This window comes from Spermophilus citellus, assembly GCF_964194105.1.
Source record: "Spermophilus citellus genome assembly, chromosome: 18".
Lineage (NCBI taxonomy): Eukaryota > Metazoa > Chordata > Mammalia > Rodentia > Sciuridae > Spermophilus > Spermophilus citellus.
This window is the reverse complement of record NC_138200.1, coordinates 57,479,618-57,498,706: the sequence shown is the minus strand read 5'-3', so window position 1 is coordinate 57,498,706 and position 19,089 is coordinate 57,479,618. Positions and strand designations below refer to the sequence as shown.

The 19,089-nt window shown below is 39.0% G+C and overlaps 1 protein-coding gene across 2 annotated transcripts in view; it reads left to right on the top strand.

Annotated features, from left to right (window-relative positions):
- The window catches only part of SF3B3 (splicing factor 3b subunit 3), a 47,593-nt gene extending 30,700 nt beyond the window's left edge, over window positions 1-16,893 (top strand). For both annotated transcript variants that reach the window (XM_081275013.1, XM_081275014.1), the window contains exons 16-26: window positions 2,377-2,499; window positions 3,283-3,437; window positions 9,250-9,424; window positions 10,049-10,254; window positions 10,352-10,508; window positions 11,433-11,558; window positions 12,615-12,827; window positions 13,404-13,502; window positions 14,756-14,899; window positions 15,467-15,571; window positions 15,891-16,893. In XM_081275013.1, coding sequence (XP_081131139.1) covers window positions 2,377-2,499; window positions 3,283-3,437; window positions 9,250-9,424; window positions 10,049-10,254; window positions 10,352-10,508; window positions 11,433-11,558; window positions 12,615-12,827; window positions 13,404-13,502; window positions 14,756-14,899; window positions 15,467-15,571; window positions 15,891-16,031 — 1,644 coding nt within the window. In that variant the 3' untranslated portion in view covers window positions 16,032-16,893. The remainder of the gene's footprint in view (window positions 1-2,376; window positions 2,500-3,282; window positions 3,438-9,249; window positions 9,425-10,048; window positions 10,255-10,351; window positions 10,509-11,432; window positions 11,559-12,614; window positions 12,828-13,403; window positions 13,503-14,755; window positions 14,900-15,466; window positions 15,572-15,890) is intronic.
- Window positions 16,894-19,089: the final 2,196 nt, after the last annotated feature.

Sequence of the window (19,089 nt, the reverse complement as noted above, 5' to 3'; positions counted from 1 at the left end):
TAAATACCAGAGATTGAACTCGGGCACTGAGCCACATCCCCAACCCTATTTTGTATTTTATTTAGAGACAGGATTTCTCTGAGTTGCTTAGCACCTTGCTTTTGCTAAGGCTGGCCTCAAGCTTGCAGTTCTCCTGCCTTGGCCTCCCGAGCCACTTAGATTACAGGTTTACACCACTGCACAGAGCATATTTTTGCTTTTTTTTTTTTTAATATTTATTTTTTAGTGGTAGTTGGACACATACCTTTATTTTATTTATTTATATCTGGTGCTAAGGCTTGAACCCCTAGGTCCTTGCATGTGCTAGGTGAGTACTCTACGCTGAGCCCCAGCCCGTATTTTTGCTTTTTCAATTTACTTTAAAAAAAAAATTTAAGCTATTGTTGGACACAGTACCTTTATTTTATTTAATTTGTGGTGCTGAGGATCGAACCCAGTATCTCACACATGCTAGGCGAGCACTGTATTGATGAGCCACAATCCCAGCCCCTTAAATTTACTTTTTTTTTCCAGTTTTTTTTTCCTTTCCATTTCTTTTTTTTTATTGTTGGTTGTGTTTTTTTTTTTTTTTTTTTAGAAGTTTTCAAGCATAAACAGAACTTAGACTAGTGTAATATGCCTCCTTTCCCTCTTTTTCCTGGAGTATTTTAAAGCAAATCCAAGATAATGAGTCATTTTTCATTTTCAAATACTTGATGAAAGTACCTTTAACAGATGTTTTCTTAAAGCACTAATATTCTCAAACCCAGCAAAAATCTCGTATTCCTTACTATCATGTGATACTTTGTCTGTGTTATAGTTTTTGCCATGAAAGAGTGGCCATATAATTGGATCTACTCAAGATTTCAATAGAACAGTTCATAATTTGCATTTGCTTTCTGTTTTTTTTTTTTCTTTTTTTTTCAGTACCTGGGATTACATCAAGGGGCACTTTGCCACTGAACCACAACCCTAGCACCCCGACCTTTTAAAATTTTTTGTTTTGAGAGGGTCACACTAAGTTGTTAGGGCTGTGCTAAATTGCTGAGGCTGGCTTTGAACTCATGATCCTCTTACCTCAGCCTCCCAAGTTTCTGGGATTACAGACATGCCACCACACCCAGCTATTTCCTGTCTTTTAAAGTCTCACAATAACTGTCCCACCCCCATTCTTTGTTTTAAGAGACCAGATAATTTTTCTTGTAGAATTTACTTTTTTTTTTTTAACGTTTATTTATTTTTATGTGGTGCTAAGGATTGAACCCATGGCCTTGTGCATGGGAGGCAAGCACTCTGGTGTTTGATACTTTAAACTTAACAGTGTATATCAGTTCTGACTAGCCACACTTTTGATGTTTAATGGCTGTAGGACTGGCTAGTACAGATCACAATATTTGTTTAATTCAGATTTAATTTGAGGTGATAAGAATAGTTCAGCGATGGTGCTATGAATGTCTAGTTGTCCCAATTCTATTGATGTTGAAATGTTTATATTATGTTTTAAAGCTTCCCTTTAGCTTTTAAACTTAGTAGTTATTGATACATATTGCCTAGATTGATTATTTCATTGGGGGGTTGGAAAATGATTTTCTAATTTCTTTCTGTATTTAATTGGATGGAATTCTTCTCTAAAGACAAAATGAGATTCATTTGCTTATCCTAAATGTAGTCTATGCAGGAAAAGATCAGTACTTCATTTTTTCTCTTTGTTCATTTGTATCCAGAGTTAAGGAATTAGGGCCATAACAGTCTGTCTCCAGAGGGGACTGATGAAGTGGGTATTCTGGTTTTTCCTTTTTAAAGTAACATGATTTTGTGGGGTTTTGTATATTTGTTCTTCAAACTATGCTATCGTTTTGTTGTTAAATTGTCTAATTTTAGACAACTAGAAGTTCCCCTTTGAAGTTTTTTCCTTTGTTCTTTTAACATGACCCCACTGTTTTGCCTTCTTGCACAATAAGATGTCCCACACGCATCTGGAACATTCTTGCCCCAATCTTGAATCAGTCATTTCTTTTAGGAACCTTGTCCATTTTAGAGAAAATGGTGTATAAAGACCATACTCCGTGGGCCTGGGATTTTTAAACTCTGGATCTATTTTAAAATTATAAAAGAGATTTTAACATTCATGATTTTTAAAAAAGAGTACAGGGTATATAGTGAAGAATAAGTATATTTTTCATTTAGTAGATGTTTAACTATTTGAATTAGTGATTTATTGAAAGAATGAATGAATGAATGAATGAATGAATGATGCTTAGGTTTTTGTGTTTTTTTTTAACCACTAAGCCATTTTCCTTTTGTCTGCTCTGAAAGTAGCTAAGAGGGAGATTTCCTCATCATATCTGATAAGCTTACATTGTAAGTAGGCTCACCCACTCCTCTTCTTTTGATTAGAACGGTGTGCTGCTGAGAACTGTCCTAGACCCTGTCACTGGAGACCTGTCTGATACTCGCACTAGGTACCTGGGGTCCCGTCCTGTGAAACTCTTCCGAGTCCGGATGCAAGGCCAGGAGGCAGTAAGTAATAAAGTGGGGCAGGTAGCATATACAGATGTTATTAGTGACACCAGCTGAAAAAAAAATCCCTCTTTCACTAATTCACCAGTATATAATTGATATGATATCAGTTCTATCTTGATTAGATGTAAAAATTGATGTAAAAATTCTTGGGTCCCTTAACCTAGAACTTCCTAACAGGGATTCCATGGCACTGTGGCATAATCTGGTTTTAGGGAAATTGGAATATTGGTCCCTTTTGCCCTTGGGCTGGGGATAGTTGGAAACCTTCCACCCCGGTCACCATTAGCCAGCCATAAATTGTCTAATTTACCCCAGGCTCATAGAATCATGATTTACTACCTAATGTTAAAGAGATTGGAAAATGTATCCTTTGTAGTTAAGAGTAGTAGTTTGCTGAAGCTCTGCCAGTTCTTAAATATTTTATTCTTACAGCTGGGGCTGGGGATGTAGCTCAGTGGAAGAGTGCTTGCCTTGCATGGGTGAGGCTCTGGGTTCAATCCCAACACTGTTAAGAATTACTTTTTTTTTTTTTTTTTTTTTAATTATAATAGTATTCCTATTCCTATGAAAACAGGCTCAGTGAGATGTAGTAATAATTAGCTTAGGTCATGCAGCTGGTAGCCCATGGATTTATCATATATCATTATTACTACTTCCTTTTTAAAAAATTTCCTTTTAGGTCTCAATATTCTGTGGGCTGAAATTTAGGTTAAGATATTTGGTCAGCCTACCATGTGTGAATTTTTCCCAAGCTCAATGAAAGTGTTTTTCTCTCCTCAGGTATTGGCCATGTCAAGCCGGTCTTGGTTAAGCTATTCTTACCAGTCTCGCTTTCATCTCACTCCCCTGTCTTATGAGACCCTGGAATTTGCATCTGGTTTTGCCTCTGAACAGTGTCCTGAGGGCATTGTGGCCATCTCCACCAATACCCTGAGGTGAGTGCGTTCCAGGTTTGGAGGCCAGCAGAAAGCATTTTTTTGTTGTTGTTGTTGTTGTTTTAAATTGCAGATGGACCCAATACTTTATTTATATATATATTTTTATGTGGTGCTGAGGATTGAACACAGTGTCTCACATGTGCTAGGCAATTGCTCTGCCACTGGTTTATAGCCCAGTGGCTATAAAGCAGAAAGCCTTTTTTCTGGTGTTGGAGGAGGTTGTGGAGGGATGGAAGAGAGCCAGCTCTTCACCGTGAGACTAGTGTGTTGCAAGTGAAACCTTCTTTTGGCTCAGAATTTAAGTACCTAAAAGCCAAGTTTCAATGTTGGGAGTTTTAGCTTCTGTTTAAACTTTCAGTGCCAAGTTATAATACTTAGCGCTACTGTCCAGTCTTCAGATTAAGATTTTTGTTTTCCAGCAAAAGGAACAGGCAATGCCATTGGATTAGTTTATTTTTTTTTAGACTTTCTTTCTTTATTTATTTCTTCTTTCTTTGTTTTTATGTGGTGCTGAGGATCGAACCCAATGTCTCACATGCTTGGAAAGCACTCTACCACTAAGCCACAACCCCAGCAGGGTCCAATTATTGATAACTATTTTGGACTCTTGTCATTTGCAGTATTACATCTGAAAGTTTGAACTCAGTGTAAGTTATTTAGGCCTTTTGCAAGCTATTTGGAAGCTATTGTTCTTACAGCATTGACTTTTTTTAGTTGTAGATAGACACAATACCTTTATTTTGTTTATTAAGTTTGTTTTGTTTTTTAGTGTGCTAGGATCGAACCCAGTGCCTCAGGGGTGCTAGGCAAGCACTCTACCAATGAGCTACAACCCCAGCCAACAGCATTGACTTTTAAGAGTCAAATATATTCTATTCTTATTAAGATAGAAAATAACCTGGTCAATTTGACTTTCTTGGGGTTTTTTATTTTTTTTAATTTTTTTAAGCCCCCCCCCCCGCCCGGGAACTCAGGGACTCTGTACCACAGAGCTACATTTCCAGCTCTTTATATTTTTATTTTAAGACAAGGTCTTGCCAAGTTGCTGAGGTTGTGATTCTCCTGCTTTGGCTTCCTCCATACCTGGGATTACAAGTGTGTACCACTGCATCCAGCTATAAGTTTTTAAAACATTGAAGTTGTTCATGTCCTGATTATTACTCTTGGTTGTTCACAATGAAACTAGTGTAGCCCTCTTGATAAAAAATAAAAGATAAAACTGTTACTCTTTAAGTGAACTTGCTCTTTTGCAACAGTTTTTAGGATTTATTCGTAGCTACTTTTGGCATTTTTATATACCTTTTCCAGCAGACTTAATCTTCCTGCATTCTGTCATACATTCCTTATTATTATTTGTTTATTTTAAATCTCTGCACTTGCCCTTGAATACTTCTCCTTTATGTCTCTGCCTGTCATGGTTCCACCTGGGTCTCATCTGTAGTCCCTAACTCCTGAATTGCTCTAGATTTAGATAATCTCCAGACTTTCTCCTAACAGGAACTATCCCCCCCATTTCCCTTAACTTCTTTAAGAGAAGGCCACTGCTATAAACATTCACATATGAATTTTTGTGTGGACATAGGTTTTTATTTTTCTCTGAAATACAAAAGTGGAATTGATAGGTAATATGAAAACTCTTTTCAAAACTTTTTGAGGAACTTCCAGATGGCTTTTCAAAGTGGCTGAACTATTTTACATTTCTACTAGCCAAGGTATGCGGGTTCCAATTTCTCCATATTCTTGCAAACACACACTTGCATTATGACTTTGGAGTCTAGCCATCTTGCTGAGTGTGAAGTGTATCATGATTTATATTTGTATGTTTCTGATGACTAATAGCAAGCATATTTTCATGTTTTTTGGCTATTTTTCTTAATGTCTATTCACGTCTATTGGCCATTTTTTAAATTGGGTTGTTGTCCTTTTATTATTAAATTGTGTTAGTTTTCTATTACTATAACAAATCACATAAGATAATCAACTTAGAAAAGGTTTATTTGGGCTTACAGTTTTATAAGTTCTAGTCTGTAATTGGTTGGCCCCATTGATTTGGGCTTGTAGTGAGGCAGCATATTGTTGTGGAATCATGTGGCAGAGCAAAACTGCTTACATTGTAAGCCTGGAAGAAAAAAGAGCAAGGAGGAGTCCAGGGTCTCATAATCCCCTTCTGGTTCACAACCTAGTGACCTAAAGATTTACCAGGTTCCACCTCCTAAAGATTCTACCACTTCCCAAAAGCACCACCCTAGAACCAGGGGGACATTCAACATCCAAACCAAAGCAAATTGTGAGTTCTTTATATATTTTAGATATAAGACTCCTATCAAATACATGATTTGAGTGTTTTTTCCTATTCTCTGGAGTTTTCTTTCATTTTCTTGATGGTGTCCGTTGTAACACTGAAGGCTAATTATTTTTAAAATAATTGTTTAAAAGTGTATCTGAAAACTACCCAAAGTATTGATTATCACCAATAGCTCATGCCTCCTCTTAGACAAATGCTGGGTAACTTTGTATTTTCCAAGAAGCAATATAGCATGAGAACATCTGTGGTCTAGTTTTGTATGTGTCTTTTTGAGGACAGGTTTCCTTTCTGCTTAGAGTCTGTGCTCTATAGGCCTTGTAGTTGTGAGTTAGATCACAGGAAAATGAGAACAATGGGATCAAAAATTGTGATTTTTTTTTTCTTTATGGCATACTTAATTTTTTTCTTGATAGAATGATAATTTTTGATATTTATATGGTTCATTTTATAATTAGGTATTTGTGAAATACTTGAATTTGTTTCTCCACAAATAAAGGAACTACTCAGAGAACTTGGGTGTACACAGAGTGGAAATACCATCAATATTAATGTGAATAAGAAAATGTTTTTATTTTGTTTTATGCTCTGTGCTTCTGGGTTGGCTGTCTTAGCACTTTGGGAGAGTTTTCTGTTATCTTCCATTGTTGAATTTTAGGACTATGGTCAGACTGGATGTGGTCTGTTGTTATTGTTTTTTGATGTTTTCTGTAGTTCTTAGGGACTTTATCTAGATTGGCTTATATTTTTTCTCTCTGTTGGTTTTGTTTTGTTTTACCTGAAAAGTTTTAATTTTCTCATTTCTGTTCTTTTGGAATTCGGATTAGATGTTTGAAATCTTCTCATTCTGTCCTTCTTTGTCTTTCAGGCCCCATCCCCTTTCATATTCTATCTCTGATTCTGCTGCATTCTGGATAATTCTTCAATTATATGACCAGATCCTGCTTGATACTGGCTCTTCCTCAGAGTTTTGGAGGATTTATTTGGGGGTGGGTGTCTGTGTATGTATGTGTGTATTTCTGTTTACATGTAAAACATAATCTCTTGTTTTTATTAGACTGGCCTTGAACTTTGTCTCTCTCAGCCTCCTGAACCTCTGGGATTACAGGCATGTGTGTGTCACCACATCTAGCCAAAAATAAAAAGTCTTTTGGCTTTTGATTTTTAGTTACCGTTTGATTTCTGGTGTACTGGTGACTGATCGAGATGTGAATTCCCTAGAGGCAAGTCTTATAATTTGTTCACCGCATCATCCAGTGGACTGTAGCTTATAGTCATGGCCACACAGGGTAGTCCCAGTGTATATGTGAGGGAGAGGGTATATAATCGAATGGGTAATTGAGTTTAGAAAGAATGCCAGTTATAGAGTACCCATTCTCATTTCTATTAATACCTTTTACAAAAGGTATATAACCTTTAAACACTGCTTACCTTCTTGAGAATTAGCAGTTCTATACATCGTTGAATTACCCTAAGTACATAGATAGCAGTACCATTATTTTTAGCCCTCATAGAGAGACTCAGTGAAGAAATGGAAAGAAAAAGATTTGAGTGAAGTTTTAGATGACTCTGAAGGCCCTAGCTTGGAGGGGAGGTATTGTTAGTTTTTGTTTTGTGTGTGTGTGTGTGTGTGTGTTTCTGGGGATTAAACCCGGGGGTGCTCTATCTCTGAGCTACATTCCCAGCCCTATTTATTTATTTATTCACAATAATTCCAGAGCCTAACACATGCTAGGCAAGTGTTCTATCACTGAGCTCCATCGCCAGCCCCTTCAATTTTATATTGAGACTGAATCTTAACTTAGTTACCCAGGCTGGCCTTTAACATGTGATCCTTCTGCCTCAGCCTCAGCTGGAATTACTGGCATGTGCCACTGTCCCCAGCTTCATCATTTGAAAAATGGATGTCTTTTTTCCAGGCATGTCATTAGTTAGTCCTCTCCTCTCCGACAACTGAATTACTGGTTCTTGTGTGTTGTCTTCATACCGGAGTTTTAAGCATATCCTAATGAATATGTGTATGTGTTCTTTTTTTCTCTTGCTTTCGTAGAGAGCTTACTACATCCACTATTCACACCATGTTTTTCTCATTTTATAGTACATCTTGGAAATCAATGTAAATATTATGTGACTTCCATATTGTTTTATTGCTAGAGTGTTATATCATTCTTAGAAGTAGAGTTACTGGATCAAAGGTTTTGTTCACTTGAGATTTATTTTTTAAAAAATTTTTTTTTTAAAGAGAGAATTTTAACATTTATTTTTCAGTTTTTGGCAGACACAACCTCTTTTTTTGTATGTGGTGCTGAGGATCGAACCCGGGCCGCACGCATGCCAGGCAAGCGCGCTACCGCTTGAGCCACATCCCCAGCCCTCACTTGACATTTTAGAAAACTACTCCCTGTGCCATATCGTCTAAGATCTTCTGAGATCCTTGTCTTTCTAATTCTTAAATCTTTCTCAGGTTTGAGGGCTCAGTCAATTTGTAGTTTAACTCTGTACCTCTTTTCAACTACTAGAATTTTATTTGGCATTTCATATCTACTATAATCTTCTATTTTATCCTTTGTAGGTTTTTATGTTTTAATGCAGAAAATATTTAAACTGTGACTAAAAGTACATCATTAGAAATCTAGTCACTGTTTTTAAGAGTGCCTACGTTCTCCTTGTTTTTACACATAGTTTGGCTTGGATTTGCGTTTCTATGTCCTGTTGGACAGAAGTTTGTATTCCCTTACTTGCTATCTCTTGGATTGTCCATGAGTTTCTTAAAGCTATGGTGATTTTCATTCAGAATAGTACCATCTATTTTTAAAAACATGATCCAGCGGGCTGGGGTTATAGCTCAGTGATAGAGCGCTTGCCTAGCACATGTGAAGCACTGGGTTCGAACCTCAGCACCACACAAAAATAAATAAATAGGAGCTGGGGTTGTGGCTCAACGGTAGAGCACTCGCATAGCATGTGTGAGGCCCTGGGTTCAATCCTCAGCACCACATAAAAATAAATATAATAAAGGTATTGAGTCCAAATACAATTAAAAAATAAATATTTTAAATAAATAAAATAAAGGTATGTGTCCATCTACAATTAAAAAATTTCAAAAAAAAAAAAAAAACATGATCAGCCTAATACCATGTCAGGTAATTACAGTGCTTTACAATAAATTCAGAATTTTAGTGCTCCTTATTTCTGGATTTGTCAGTAAAAGAAGAGATTCTGCCTTTCACTATCACATTATCACTGGAGTGATAAATATCTTTGATGATCATAACATGTGTTTCAATGGTAGATACCAAAATCAGTGTAAAATTGCTGAAGAGGATGGCCCTTCTGGATTTTCTTATTCACTATGTGGAATCTTCTAGCTTACTGTCTTTTTGTATTGTGTAATGGCAACATTAAAGCTTCAGGGGTTGTGTTTACTATCACTGATCATGGTCCATTTCAGCATCAGTTTCTAGGTTCTGAGTGAATGGCCTGTTAATCCTTTGCTTTTCGTCTTAGGATTTTGGCATTGGAGAAGCTTGGTGCTGTCTTCAATCAAGTAGCCTTTCCACTTCAGTACACACCCAGGAAATTTGTCATCCACCCTGAGAGTAACAACCTTATCATTATTGAGACAGACCACAATGCCTATACTGAGGCTACAAAAGCTCAGAGAAAGCAGCAGATGGCAGAGGTGATGTGTCTGACTTCCATGGTTTCAGTTTAAAGGCGTGCCTGGGTACTTATATAGGAAAGTCAGTCTTGTGGCTGAGTATTAAAATACTAACCTGGGTTATTCAGGATTCCGCTTCCACTAAGGAAGAGTTCTTCAGTCCTTGAACTTCCAAAATAGGTTGTGTTAAATGTTTCCTGGATTTGAACCCAGAGGAAACAGCTTTCAGATTTCCCCACAATACCACCTCTTTCCAGAAACCATTTCCTAGCAAAAACCAAATAATCATAACCATGTAGAACTGGATCCAGCCTGAAAGAGAGGAGATTAATAGTCTTAGCAAGGGATATGAAGTAATCTAGATATAAAAATGGAGGTTTTCATTTTCACATTTCTCAGACCACTAATATTTGCTACAACTGGTATATTCTTTTGGCATTTTCTTCTCAAATTTAACTTGGTGGTAGTGATCTTTGTACTTCCTCTCATCAGTGCATCTTTCCCTTGAATCTTTACTTTGGGAAATCCAGGTTTTAGATAACAACAGTCTTTGCTATTTTATGTGTTAAACTTCCCCTTTAATGTTCTTGCTGCTTACCCACTTCTCACCTCTGAACACACTGACTCTTTTCTTTTTGGATTTAGGAAATGGTGGAAGCAGCAGGAGAGGATGAACGGGAGCTAGCTGCAGAAATGGCAGCAGCATTCCTCAATGAAAACCTCCCTGAGTCCATTTTTGGAGCTCCCAAGGCTGGCAATGGGCAATGGGCTTCTGTGATCCGGGTGATGAATCCTATTCAGGGAAACACCCTGGATCTTGTCCAGCTGGAACAGAATGAGGCAGCTTTTAGGTAAGGAGCCTAGGACAGTTCAGGATTTGTTAGGCAGGTACCAGAACTCTTTGGGTTTTGACTAATGCCTGACTCTTGCTTCTTTCTCTTTTTATAGTGTGGCTGTGTGTAGGTTCTCCAACACTGGTGAAGACTGGTATGTGCTGGTGGGTGTGGCTAAGGACCTGATACTCAACCCTCGATCTGTGGCAGGAGGCTTTGTCTATACTTACAAGCTTGTGAACAATGGGGAAAAACTGGAGTTTTTGCACAAGGTACGAATCAGCCAGTGATTTCCTGACTCTTAGGTTCTCCACTTTTGCTGAACTTATGAGTCAGATCTTTTGGGGATCAGCTCATTGATTCTAATCCATCTCTTGGCAGCACAGAGATAATGCTGAGGTCATGCTTTAGTGATGCACCAGTGCCTAGCTCCAAGAAGAAGCCTGGGTGCTAACCACCCACAGTGGGAAGATAGATGCACACTGAATCACCTCCTTGTTTACTGTCTCACTCAGCAAGCAGCAGTTCGTGACCAAAATTTAGCAGTTTTAAACAATTAAAATTCTGGGAAGTTACCATTTAATAGAAACAGAGTTTCTGTTTGGGAGGATAAAAAATCTGGAGATGATGTGGTGATAGTTGCATAACAGTATAAATATAGTTAATGCCTCTGAACTGTATAGACATGTCTTAAAATATAAATGATAAATTACTCCCTCAGTCCTACCATGAGGAGTGTCTTCTTGGAGTTAATCACTTCACAGACCATTCTTTGTGTTAAACTTACTGTCTCTCTCTCATAACTGTCACTTTTCACTAACATTCCTTTTCCATCCCTCCATAAACCTCAATCACTTCTCAGATGTTGAAACTTAACTGTTAAATTTCATGGTGGCAGTTAAACCTAGCATAGGCTGAGGACAGCATTCATTAGGCACCAGACTTCACATTTGTGGCATTGAGCCACTTGCTAGGTGAAATGCATTGTATAGGATCTGTTTACCCAAAGATGCTGTTTCATGGAGACTCCTGCATATATGGATTATTTCTCTCATGAGCAAAGATACATAGAGTCACTTGCTGTCTATCTTCCTGACAGGTGCCCATAGAAGCAGGCAGTTCTGGGTTGAAGGGGTGAAACTAGCTTGTGGCTGTGTGTTCTGACAGGTGTATGACCTGTTTTTTTCTCTCAAAAGACTCCAGTGGAAGAAGTCCCTGCTGCCATTGCTCCATTTCAAGGGAGGGTGTTGATTGGTGTGGGGAAGCTTTTGCGAGTCTATGACCTGGGGAAAAAGAAGTTACTCCGAAAATGTGAGAATAAGGTAAATATTCTGGTGTGGAGGCTAGGACCTAGCTATGAGGCAAGAGGGAGCATTGTTGGGGTAATGGACACGGATTCTTGAAGTCATGTGACTTTATTAGAACCATATTATATTCCTCCTATTCCACCCTCAGAATTAGACTTCTTAAGTCTTGAGAATGGCAGAAATAGATGATCTCATTCAAACCAAGAACCAGCATTTTATTATTATTTCTTATAAGGAATTTAGACATATATTGTCACTATTATTGGGCTGGGGTTGTGGCTCAGTGGTAGAGCGCCTGCCTAGCATATGTGTAAGGCACTAAGTTTGATCCTCAGTACCACATAAAAAATAAATAAAACAAAGGTATTGTGTCCATCTACAATTAAAAAAAAAAAAAAACTCATTCTTTTCCCTACCTTCTAGGCATTTATCGCTGACTGCTATTCTTTTGATGTGTACTTTTCCGCATACCCTATGTATATTCTAGTCAGAGAAAGCTGGATTTTTCTGTAGGTTCTTTTTTTTTTTAATTATTTTTTGGGCTGGAGTTGTGGCTCAGCAATAGAGTGCTTGCCTCATATGTGTGAGGCACTGCGTTCAATTCCCAGCACCGCATATAAACAAGTAAATAAAATAAAGGTCCATCAACAACTAAAAACATATTTTAAAAATATTTATTTTGGGGGCTGGGGATGTGGCTCAAGCGGTAGCACGCTCACCTGGCATGCGTGAGGCCCGGGTTCGATTCTCAGCACCACATACCAACAAAGATGTTATGTCCGCCAAGAACTAAAAAATAAATATTAAAAATTCTCTCTCTCTCCCCTCTCTCTCTCCCCTCTCTCTCTCCCCTCTCTCTCTCCCCTCTCACTCTCTCTCTTAAAAAAATTTATTTTTTAATTATAGGTGGACACAATATATTTATTTTTATGTGGTGCTGAGGATTGAACCCAGTGCCTCTCACATAGCTAGGCAAGCATTCTATCTCTGAGCCACAACCCCAGCCTCAATTTTCTGTAGGTTCGAATTCCAGAATTCATTTCTGATCTTGTTTTTTTTTTCCCCCCACAGCATATTGCCAATTATATATCTGGAATCCAGACTATTGGACATAGAGTAATTGTGTCTGATGTCCAAGAAAGTTTCATCTGGGTTCGCTACAAGCGTAATGAGAACCAGCTCATCATTTTTGCTGATGACACCTACCCCCGGTGGGTCACTACAGCTAGCCTCCTAGACTATGACACTGTGGCTGGAGCAGACAAGTTTGGTAACATTTGTGTGGTGAGTTGTTATTTACTTTGGTTACTGTGATGTGTAGGAAAGTTAAGTTTGGTTTGTGGTGTTGGTAAAGCCAAAGAGCCAGGATTATGATCTCTAATACGGGAAGTAAACATGGGTATAAGATTCAGTCCTGCTAAGGCTAATTCTAAAAAACAAAAATCTTTCTGATCTTCTTACCAGTCTTTTGACATCCACTCCAAACCCCATGGTCACCTCCTTCCTTTCCATAGAACGTAATTTAATATTGATAGGTTTTGTTTGAACTAACGGATAATATTTATTTTTACCTTTTGGTAGAATCTTAGCTTGCCCAGGCCTGACTTCTTTTGTCTGTAATCTGTGGTCTAGTTTTGTTCTTTTTGTGCTGAACCTTGCTTAAAGCTTGGTTCTCTTGGGTTTCTCACACCTCAGACACAGCTCCCCAGAGCAGGTATAGGATATTTGGGCTCCGGCATCTGTCTAGATAGTTTTCCTTGGTAGTTTCTTGCTTAAAAGGACCCAGGTAAGCATATTGCTTTTTGATCCAGGGGAGCAGGTTCAGGTCCCATCCCTATGATTTGTGTCACTTCCTTATAGGTGAGGCTCCCACCTAACACCAATGATGAAGTGGATGAGGATCCCACAGGAAACAAAGCCCTGTGGGACCGGGGCTTGCTCAATGGGGCCTCACAAAAGGTAAGATTGCATAAAGGACCCAAGTGAAAGATAAGTTCACTACCTTCCCTCTTGCCCTCACTGAAGAAAGAGTCTTGATTGGATTACCCACAATGCACTTGACTGCTGAATGTTCTCTTGCATGTTCTTTATGAGTTTAAAATAGGAATTTTTCTGAAACATTCTGTCAATCAGTAAAAGTCTATTTGGAGAACAGTGAGGTCCTTGAAAAATATGGACATAAGGTTCATTCCCAGTATTAGCCACCTCTTCTCTGGGTCTTGAACTTTGCTCATCTTCTATAGGCATATACTTTAATAGAGAATCTCTGGGCTTTTTGAAGACAGATCTGTTTTAGAGAACAACCTAATGATAGCTGTTGTTTATAATTTTTATGTGGTTTTCTTTCTTTCTTTTTTTTTTTTTTTTTTTTTTTAGTTGTAGTTGGACACTATTTCACTTATTTATTTTATTTTATTTTTTTTTTTTTTGTGGTGTTGAGAATCGAACCCAGGGTCTTACACATGCAAAGTGAGTGCTCTACTGCTAAGCCACAACCCTAGCCCCTTCTTTTTTTTTTAATTATAAACTTGATAATTTAACCAAAAGGTTTGTACATGATAATTGTTTACGAGAAATCATCTAACCTCAGTATGTTTTGAGGCACCAAGGTTTAAAATAATGAAGGAATGTAAAAAAGTGTTTTTAGATTTCAGTAATTTTTGGATTAAATTAATTAACTAGTTTTGGTACTGGCGACTAAACCAGGGGTGCTTAGCCACTGAACTATGTTTTTAAACTTTCTTTTTTTTTTTTTAATTTTGAGACAGGGTCTCACTAAGTTAGTTAGGGCCTCACTAAGTTGCTGAGGCTGGTCTCAAACTTTGATCCTCCTGCTTTAGCCTCCAAGTCGCTGATATTACAGGCAGGTGTCATTGCATTTGGCAATTTTTCAATTTTAAAAGATAATGAAATGTGCTAGGTAGAGTGGCATAACTGGAATCTCAGCTAACTCTGGGAGACTAAGGCAGGAAGATTTCAAGTTTAAGGCCAACTAAGGATTGCAGGTTTAAACAACTTACCAAGACTATTTCAGAATTTTAAAATGGAAAGGGCTGGGGATTTTGCTTAGTAGTAGGGCATCCCTGGGTGTAATCCCTAGTTCTGACCCAGAAAAAGGTGGTTAAATGTTCCTGGAGGCACTGCTTGCCCACAGGAAGCCAGAACAGGCTCCAGAGAGCACATATAATTACTAGTTTGTTTTTGACTTGCAGGCAGAGGTGATCATGAACTACCATGTTGGGGAGACAGTGCTGTCATTACAGAAGACTACATTGATCCCTGGAGGTTCAGAATCACTTGTCTATACCACCTTGTCAGGTGGAATTGGCATCCTTGTCCCATTCACATCCCATGAGGTGAGATTCCCCCACATGGTTTTGGCCTTGGCCTTTCTAGTGTTGAATCTGCCTATTTGTAATTAGGAGTGACTAGAAATTGTATAAGGTTACAGTTACAAGTGCCTGGGAGAATAGGAATCCTGAATTTTTATCCCCTGAGCAAAATCATTTAATTTATATAATACTAATTCTGATTTGGGTATAGGTTATTCTCAGGCTAAAGCCCCAGAAATGGACTTCTACAGACTAGAAATGATGGAATGTTGTCCTTTGGGGGACTCATTGTCTTATGGAATTGGCTAAGTTTGGTTCATGTCATTCTAGCCAGGAATCTGACCTCACAGGCCACTGTTAGCAAATGACAGTCTCTCTTGTATTACAAATACAATGAGGTCTGTTTTGGACTTTAGCTCTCTTATTATAACAGAAAAACCTGTGACCATCAGAAGAGTGGTGAGATGTTTACTGTCTGTCCGGATGGTAAAAATCAGTGGCTCATTTGTTCATTGTGCTTGTGGAAACTATAGAATAGCAGTTGAAATCATTTTTTTTTCTCAGTGACAGATTCTTTGTTTCTTCCACCAGGACCATGACTTCTTCCAACACGTAGAAATGCACCTGAGGTCTGAGCATCCCCCGCTTTGTGGGCGGGACCACCTTAGCTTTCGTTCCTATTATTTCCCTGTTAAGGTAGGTTTCTCAGCCTATTCACCTGGTCTTTTCTCTGGGCTTCTGCTTCTTAAAAGAGTAGTCCTGAGTGGAGCAGTGAGTGAGTGGATTGATAGAGGAGGCAATGATGGGGATTCATGGTTAGTGATATTCTAAGCCCTCTTCTCACAGGGCAGGCCATAGCCAGAGAAGAAGCTGTACTGGGTTTTGTCAGTCTGAACTCCAGCTACTCAGGTATCTGGGGGAGAAGAAAAAGCTCTCTCTGCATCTTCTGCTTTAGCATATGCCTTTTTCTCTGAGTATCAAACCTTTTTCTTTCTCTTACTCTTGCATGTCTCAGAATGTGATTGATGGAGACCTCTGTGAGCAGTTCAACTCCATGGAGCCCAATAAGCAAAAGAATGTCTCTGAAGAACTGGACCGAACCCCACCTGAGGTGTCCAAGAAACTTGAGGATATCCGGACCCGTTATGCCTTCTGAGTCCTTGCTGTACCTGTGGGCTTGCCAGAGACACTGTTTTTGACCCTTACTACCATCATTACCACCTGTTTTCTGCTATATGGCAGGAGAAAGGAGACTGGATATTTAAGGCTGTAATATTAAAGCCAATAGCTCTCTCCCCTCAACTCTTCCCTTGGAATGACTGGTTCCCCCTAAAATTGGCACAGATTCACTCACTTCTCCCTGCCCAGCACATGATACATTGTCCCAACCCGATGCTCTATTCCTGAAACCATCTCTGCATTGATATTTGGCTCTCTTCTACTTTTGTACACACCCTTAATTTTTAACTTGTTTTCCTGTAAATACAGTTTTGTACAATGTTATTTTTGGGAGGGAGGAAGATAAGTTAAGGTGGGGCCAGGTTGGATACAATATGACTCCTAAATTCTGTCACTTGGAACCTGCCCAGAAATGCAAACCTAGTTTTTAAGGTGGCTGGCATCTGTGTTTCTTTTTCTATGAATGAGACTTTAGGTGGGAGATTTGAGTGTGAATTGGAGCAAAAACTGAGTCCACTCCTTCCTTTCAGGTTTCTATCTGGATTTCTGATAACCTGTGGCTTCCTGTCACAGGCTCCCCTGTGATTTCTTTTAGTTTTCTTGATTCTTTGCTATGCAGGTGGATGTCTACCCACTGTTCCCATTGGATACTGAGGAGTGGTGGTTGATGTCTTTTCCCAGTCTAAACTCCCTTGTACTCTTGAAGTCTTAGAATGATTGGATTTAGCATGGCTCCCATCTGGGCAGTCTCATTAAACAAAGCTTCCTTCACTTCTTGAGAAAGTCCTTGACTACTATGAAGGGTCAACGAAAATAGATGATCCCAATACTAGCCTTCCCTTTGGAACCGTCAGTGTGTGTTGTACCCTAAAGCACATGGGATGGGGTGGGCTGTCTACAGTGCACATCTTTGGTAGATTTCAGAGGGACTTGGGAATAAAAGGAAGGATCACTGAGAGCCCATCAGCCAGAAGTGGCCCCGTTTCAGAAATGTTCCAGTTCCCCAGTTGGAAATTCCTCCTCCTGCCTATTTGGGAAGCCCTAATCTTTCAGGCAATCCTTCTGAGCATTGAACCCGAAGAAACCTCAGCTCACTTGCTTTCAGAATGTCATGAAGTAAAACATTGTTTACATAAATTGAGCAACTTTTCTGTCATCTACAAATGGCATTTGGTAAGAATCCAGAATGGAGGCGATTATACGTGGCCTTTAAGCAGTCCAATGTAGAGAGGATTCCTAATCCATCTTTTTTTCCCTTAATGTATAGATTGCATAGGAGATATACTTCTAAATTGCATTTAGGAAGCATTATTCCAGGACTTATTTTTTCCTATGGCCATAAATCAATTCTGTCAAATACACAGCATAGATAGATGAGCAGTGGCTCCTTGTTCTAACCCTCCTAACTCGGGTTTCATAGGTGCATACTCTATTTTAAAAATATTTTTATTTTTCATTTTTAGTAATACATGACAGTAGAATGCATATTTATATATGAATGTAAATATATATAAAGTATGACATTTTATTTAGGTTCCCACTCTTGTGGTCATACATGATGTGGGGTTACCTTGGTCATGTATACAAATATAAAGCTAGGAAAGTTATATAAGTACATACTCTTTTAAAAAAATATATATATTTTGGGCTGGGGATGTGGCTCAAGCGGTAGCGCGCTTGCCTGGCATGCGTGCGGCCCGGGTTCGATCCTCAGCACCACATACCAACAAAGATGTTGTGTCCGCCGAGAACTAAAAAATAAATATTAAAAAAAAAATTCTCTCTCTCCTCTCTCACTCTCTCTTTAAAAAAAAAAAAATTATATATTTTTTTTAGTTGTAGATAGACATAATAGCTTTCTTTTTTTTTTAAAGAGTGAGAATGGGAGAATTTTTTTAGTTTTAGTTTTTTTGTTTTTTTTTTTTTTAAAGAGAGAGGAGAGAGAATTTTTAATATTTATTTTTTAGTTCTCGGCAGACACAACATCTTAGTTTGTATGTGGTGCTGAGGATCGAACCCGGGCCGCACGCATGCCAGGCGAGCGCGCTACCGCTTGAGCCACATAGTTTTCGGCGGACACAACATCTTTGTATGTGGTGCTGAGGATCGAACCCAGGCCGCACGCATGCCAGGCGAGCGCGCTACCGCTTGAGCCACATCCCCAGCCCCTATTTTATTTATTTCTATGTAGTTCCAGGGATCGAATCCAGTGCCTCACACATGCTAGGCAAGTGCTCTACACTGAGCCACAACCCCGGCCCTAGGTACATGTATAAAATCAGGAATTTTTCCCTCTGAGCTTCCTCTGTAATCTGCTCATCAGTTTGCTTGTTCTCTGCCACAGGAAGGGCTTGGGCAAGCAGAATTTCTGGAGTGCCAGTGCAAGTGTTCAGGCTTGAATTTGCTGAGATGAGGAATTTTGCCTGTTCATAGCTACTACCTCACATCCTATAAAAGGTGTCTGACAAATATTTAGCAATTTTATGAGGCTGAATCGCAAGTCCCATCTCTAGTTCTAGTTAAGGGGACCTAAGTGGCTAATTGGGTTTGGTTGAACAACAACCAGGTAAACAGAGCTGTCTGCAGCCTTGGAGGAGTATTGTCAAAACTGTCATCTGCACTTGGTTATTGGGTTTGTTCCCATCCTGCTCTTCTGTTAAGCCCCTGTGACTTGGATCTAAGAAGACCAAAAAGTTTTCAGCAGCTTTCCCCAGACCTCTGGGGCCAGAGGTTGTGCAGATGTTGTTTCCTTCGGAAAATCTCTGGCCAAGAATAGCATTCCTTTTGGGGAAGGGGTTCAAGTTGGACTGTGTCTGGAATGTTGCTTTTCTTGGTTTGTGTAAATGTATTGCTGGCAAAACAGCTGTTGGGACTGGGAAAGGCACTCAGGGTTCCCTATCTCACAGGGGAAGTGCTAGACACCAGGATATGGGTGGCTTTCATGACTGCAGCTCTTCTGGAGCTCTTCAGAGAGGAACCTGAAATGCTGAGTCATTCTTCAATGGCTTTCAAATCTCTTCAGTTCCTAAATTTGT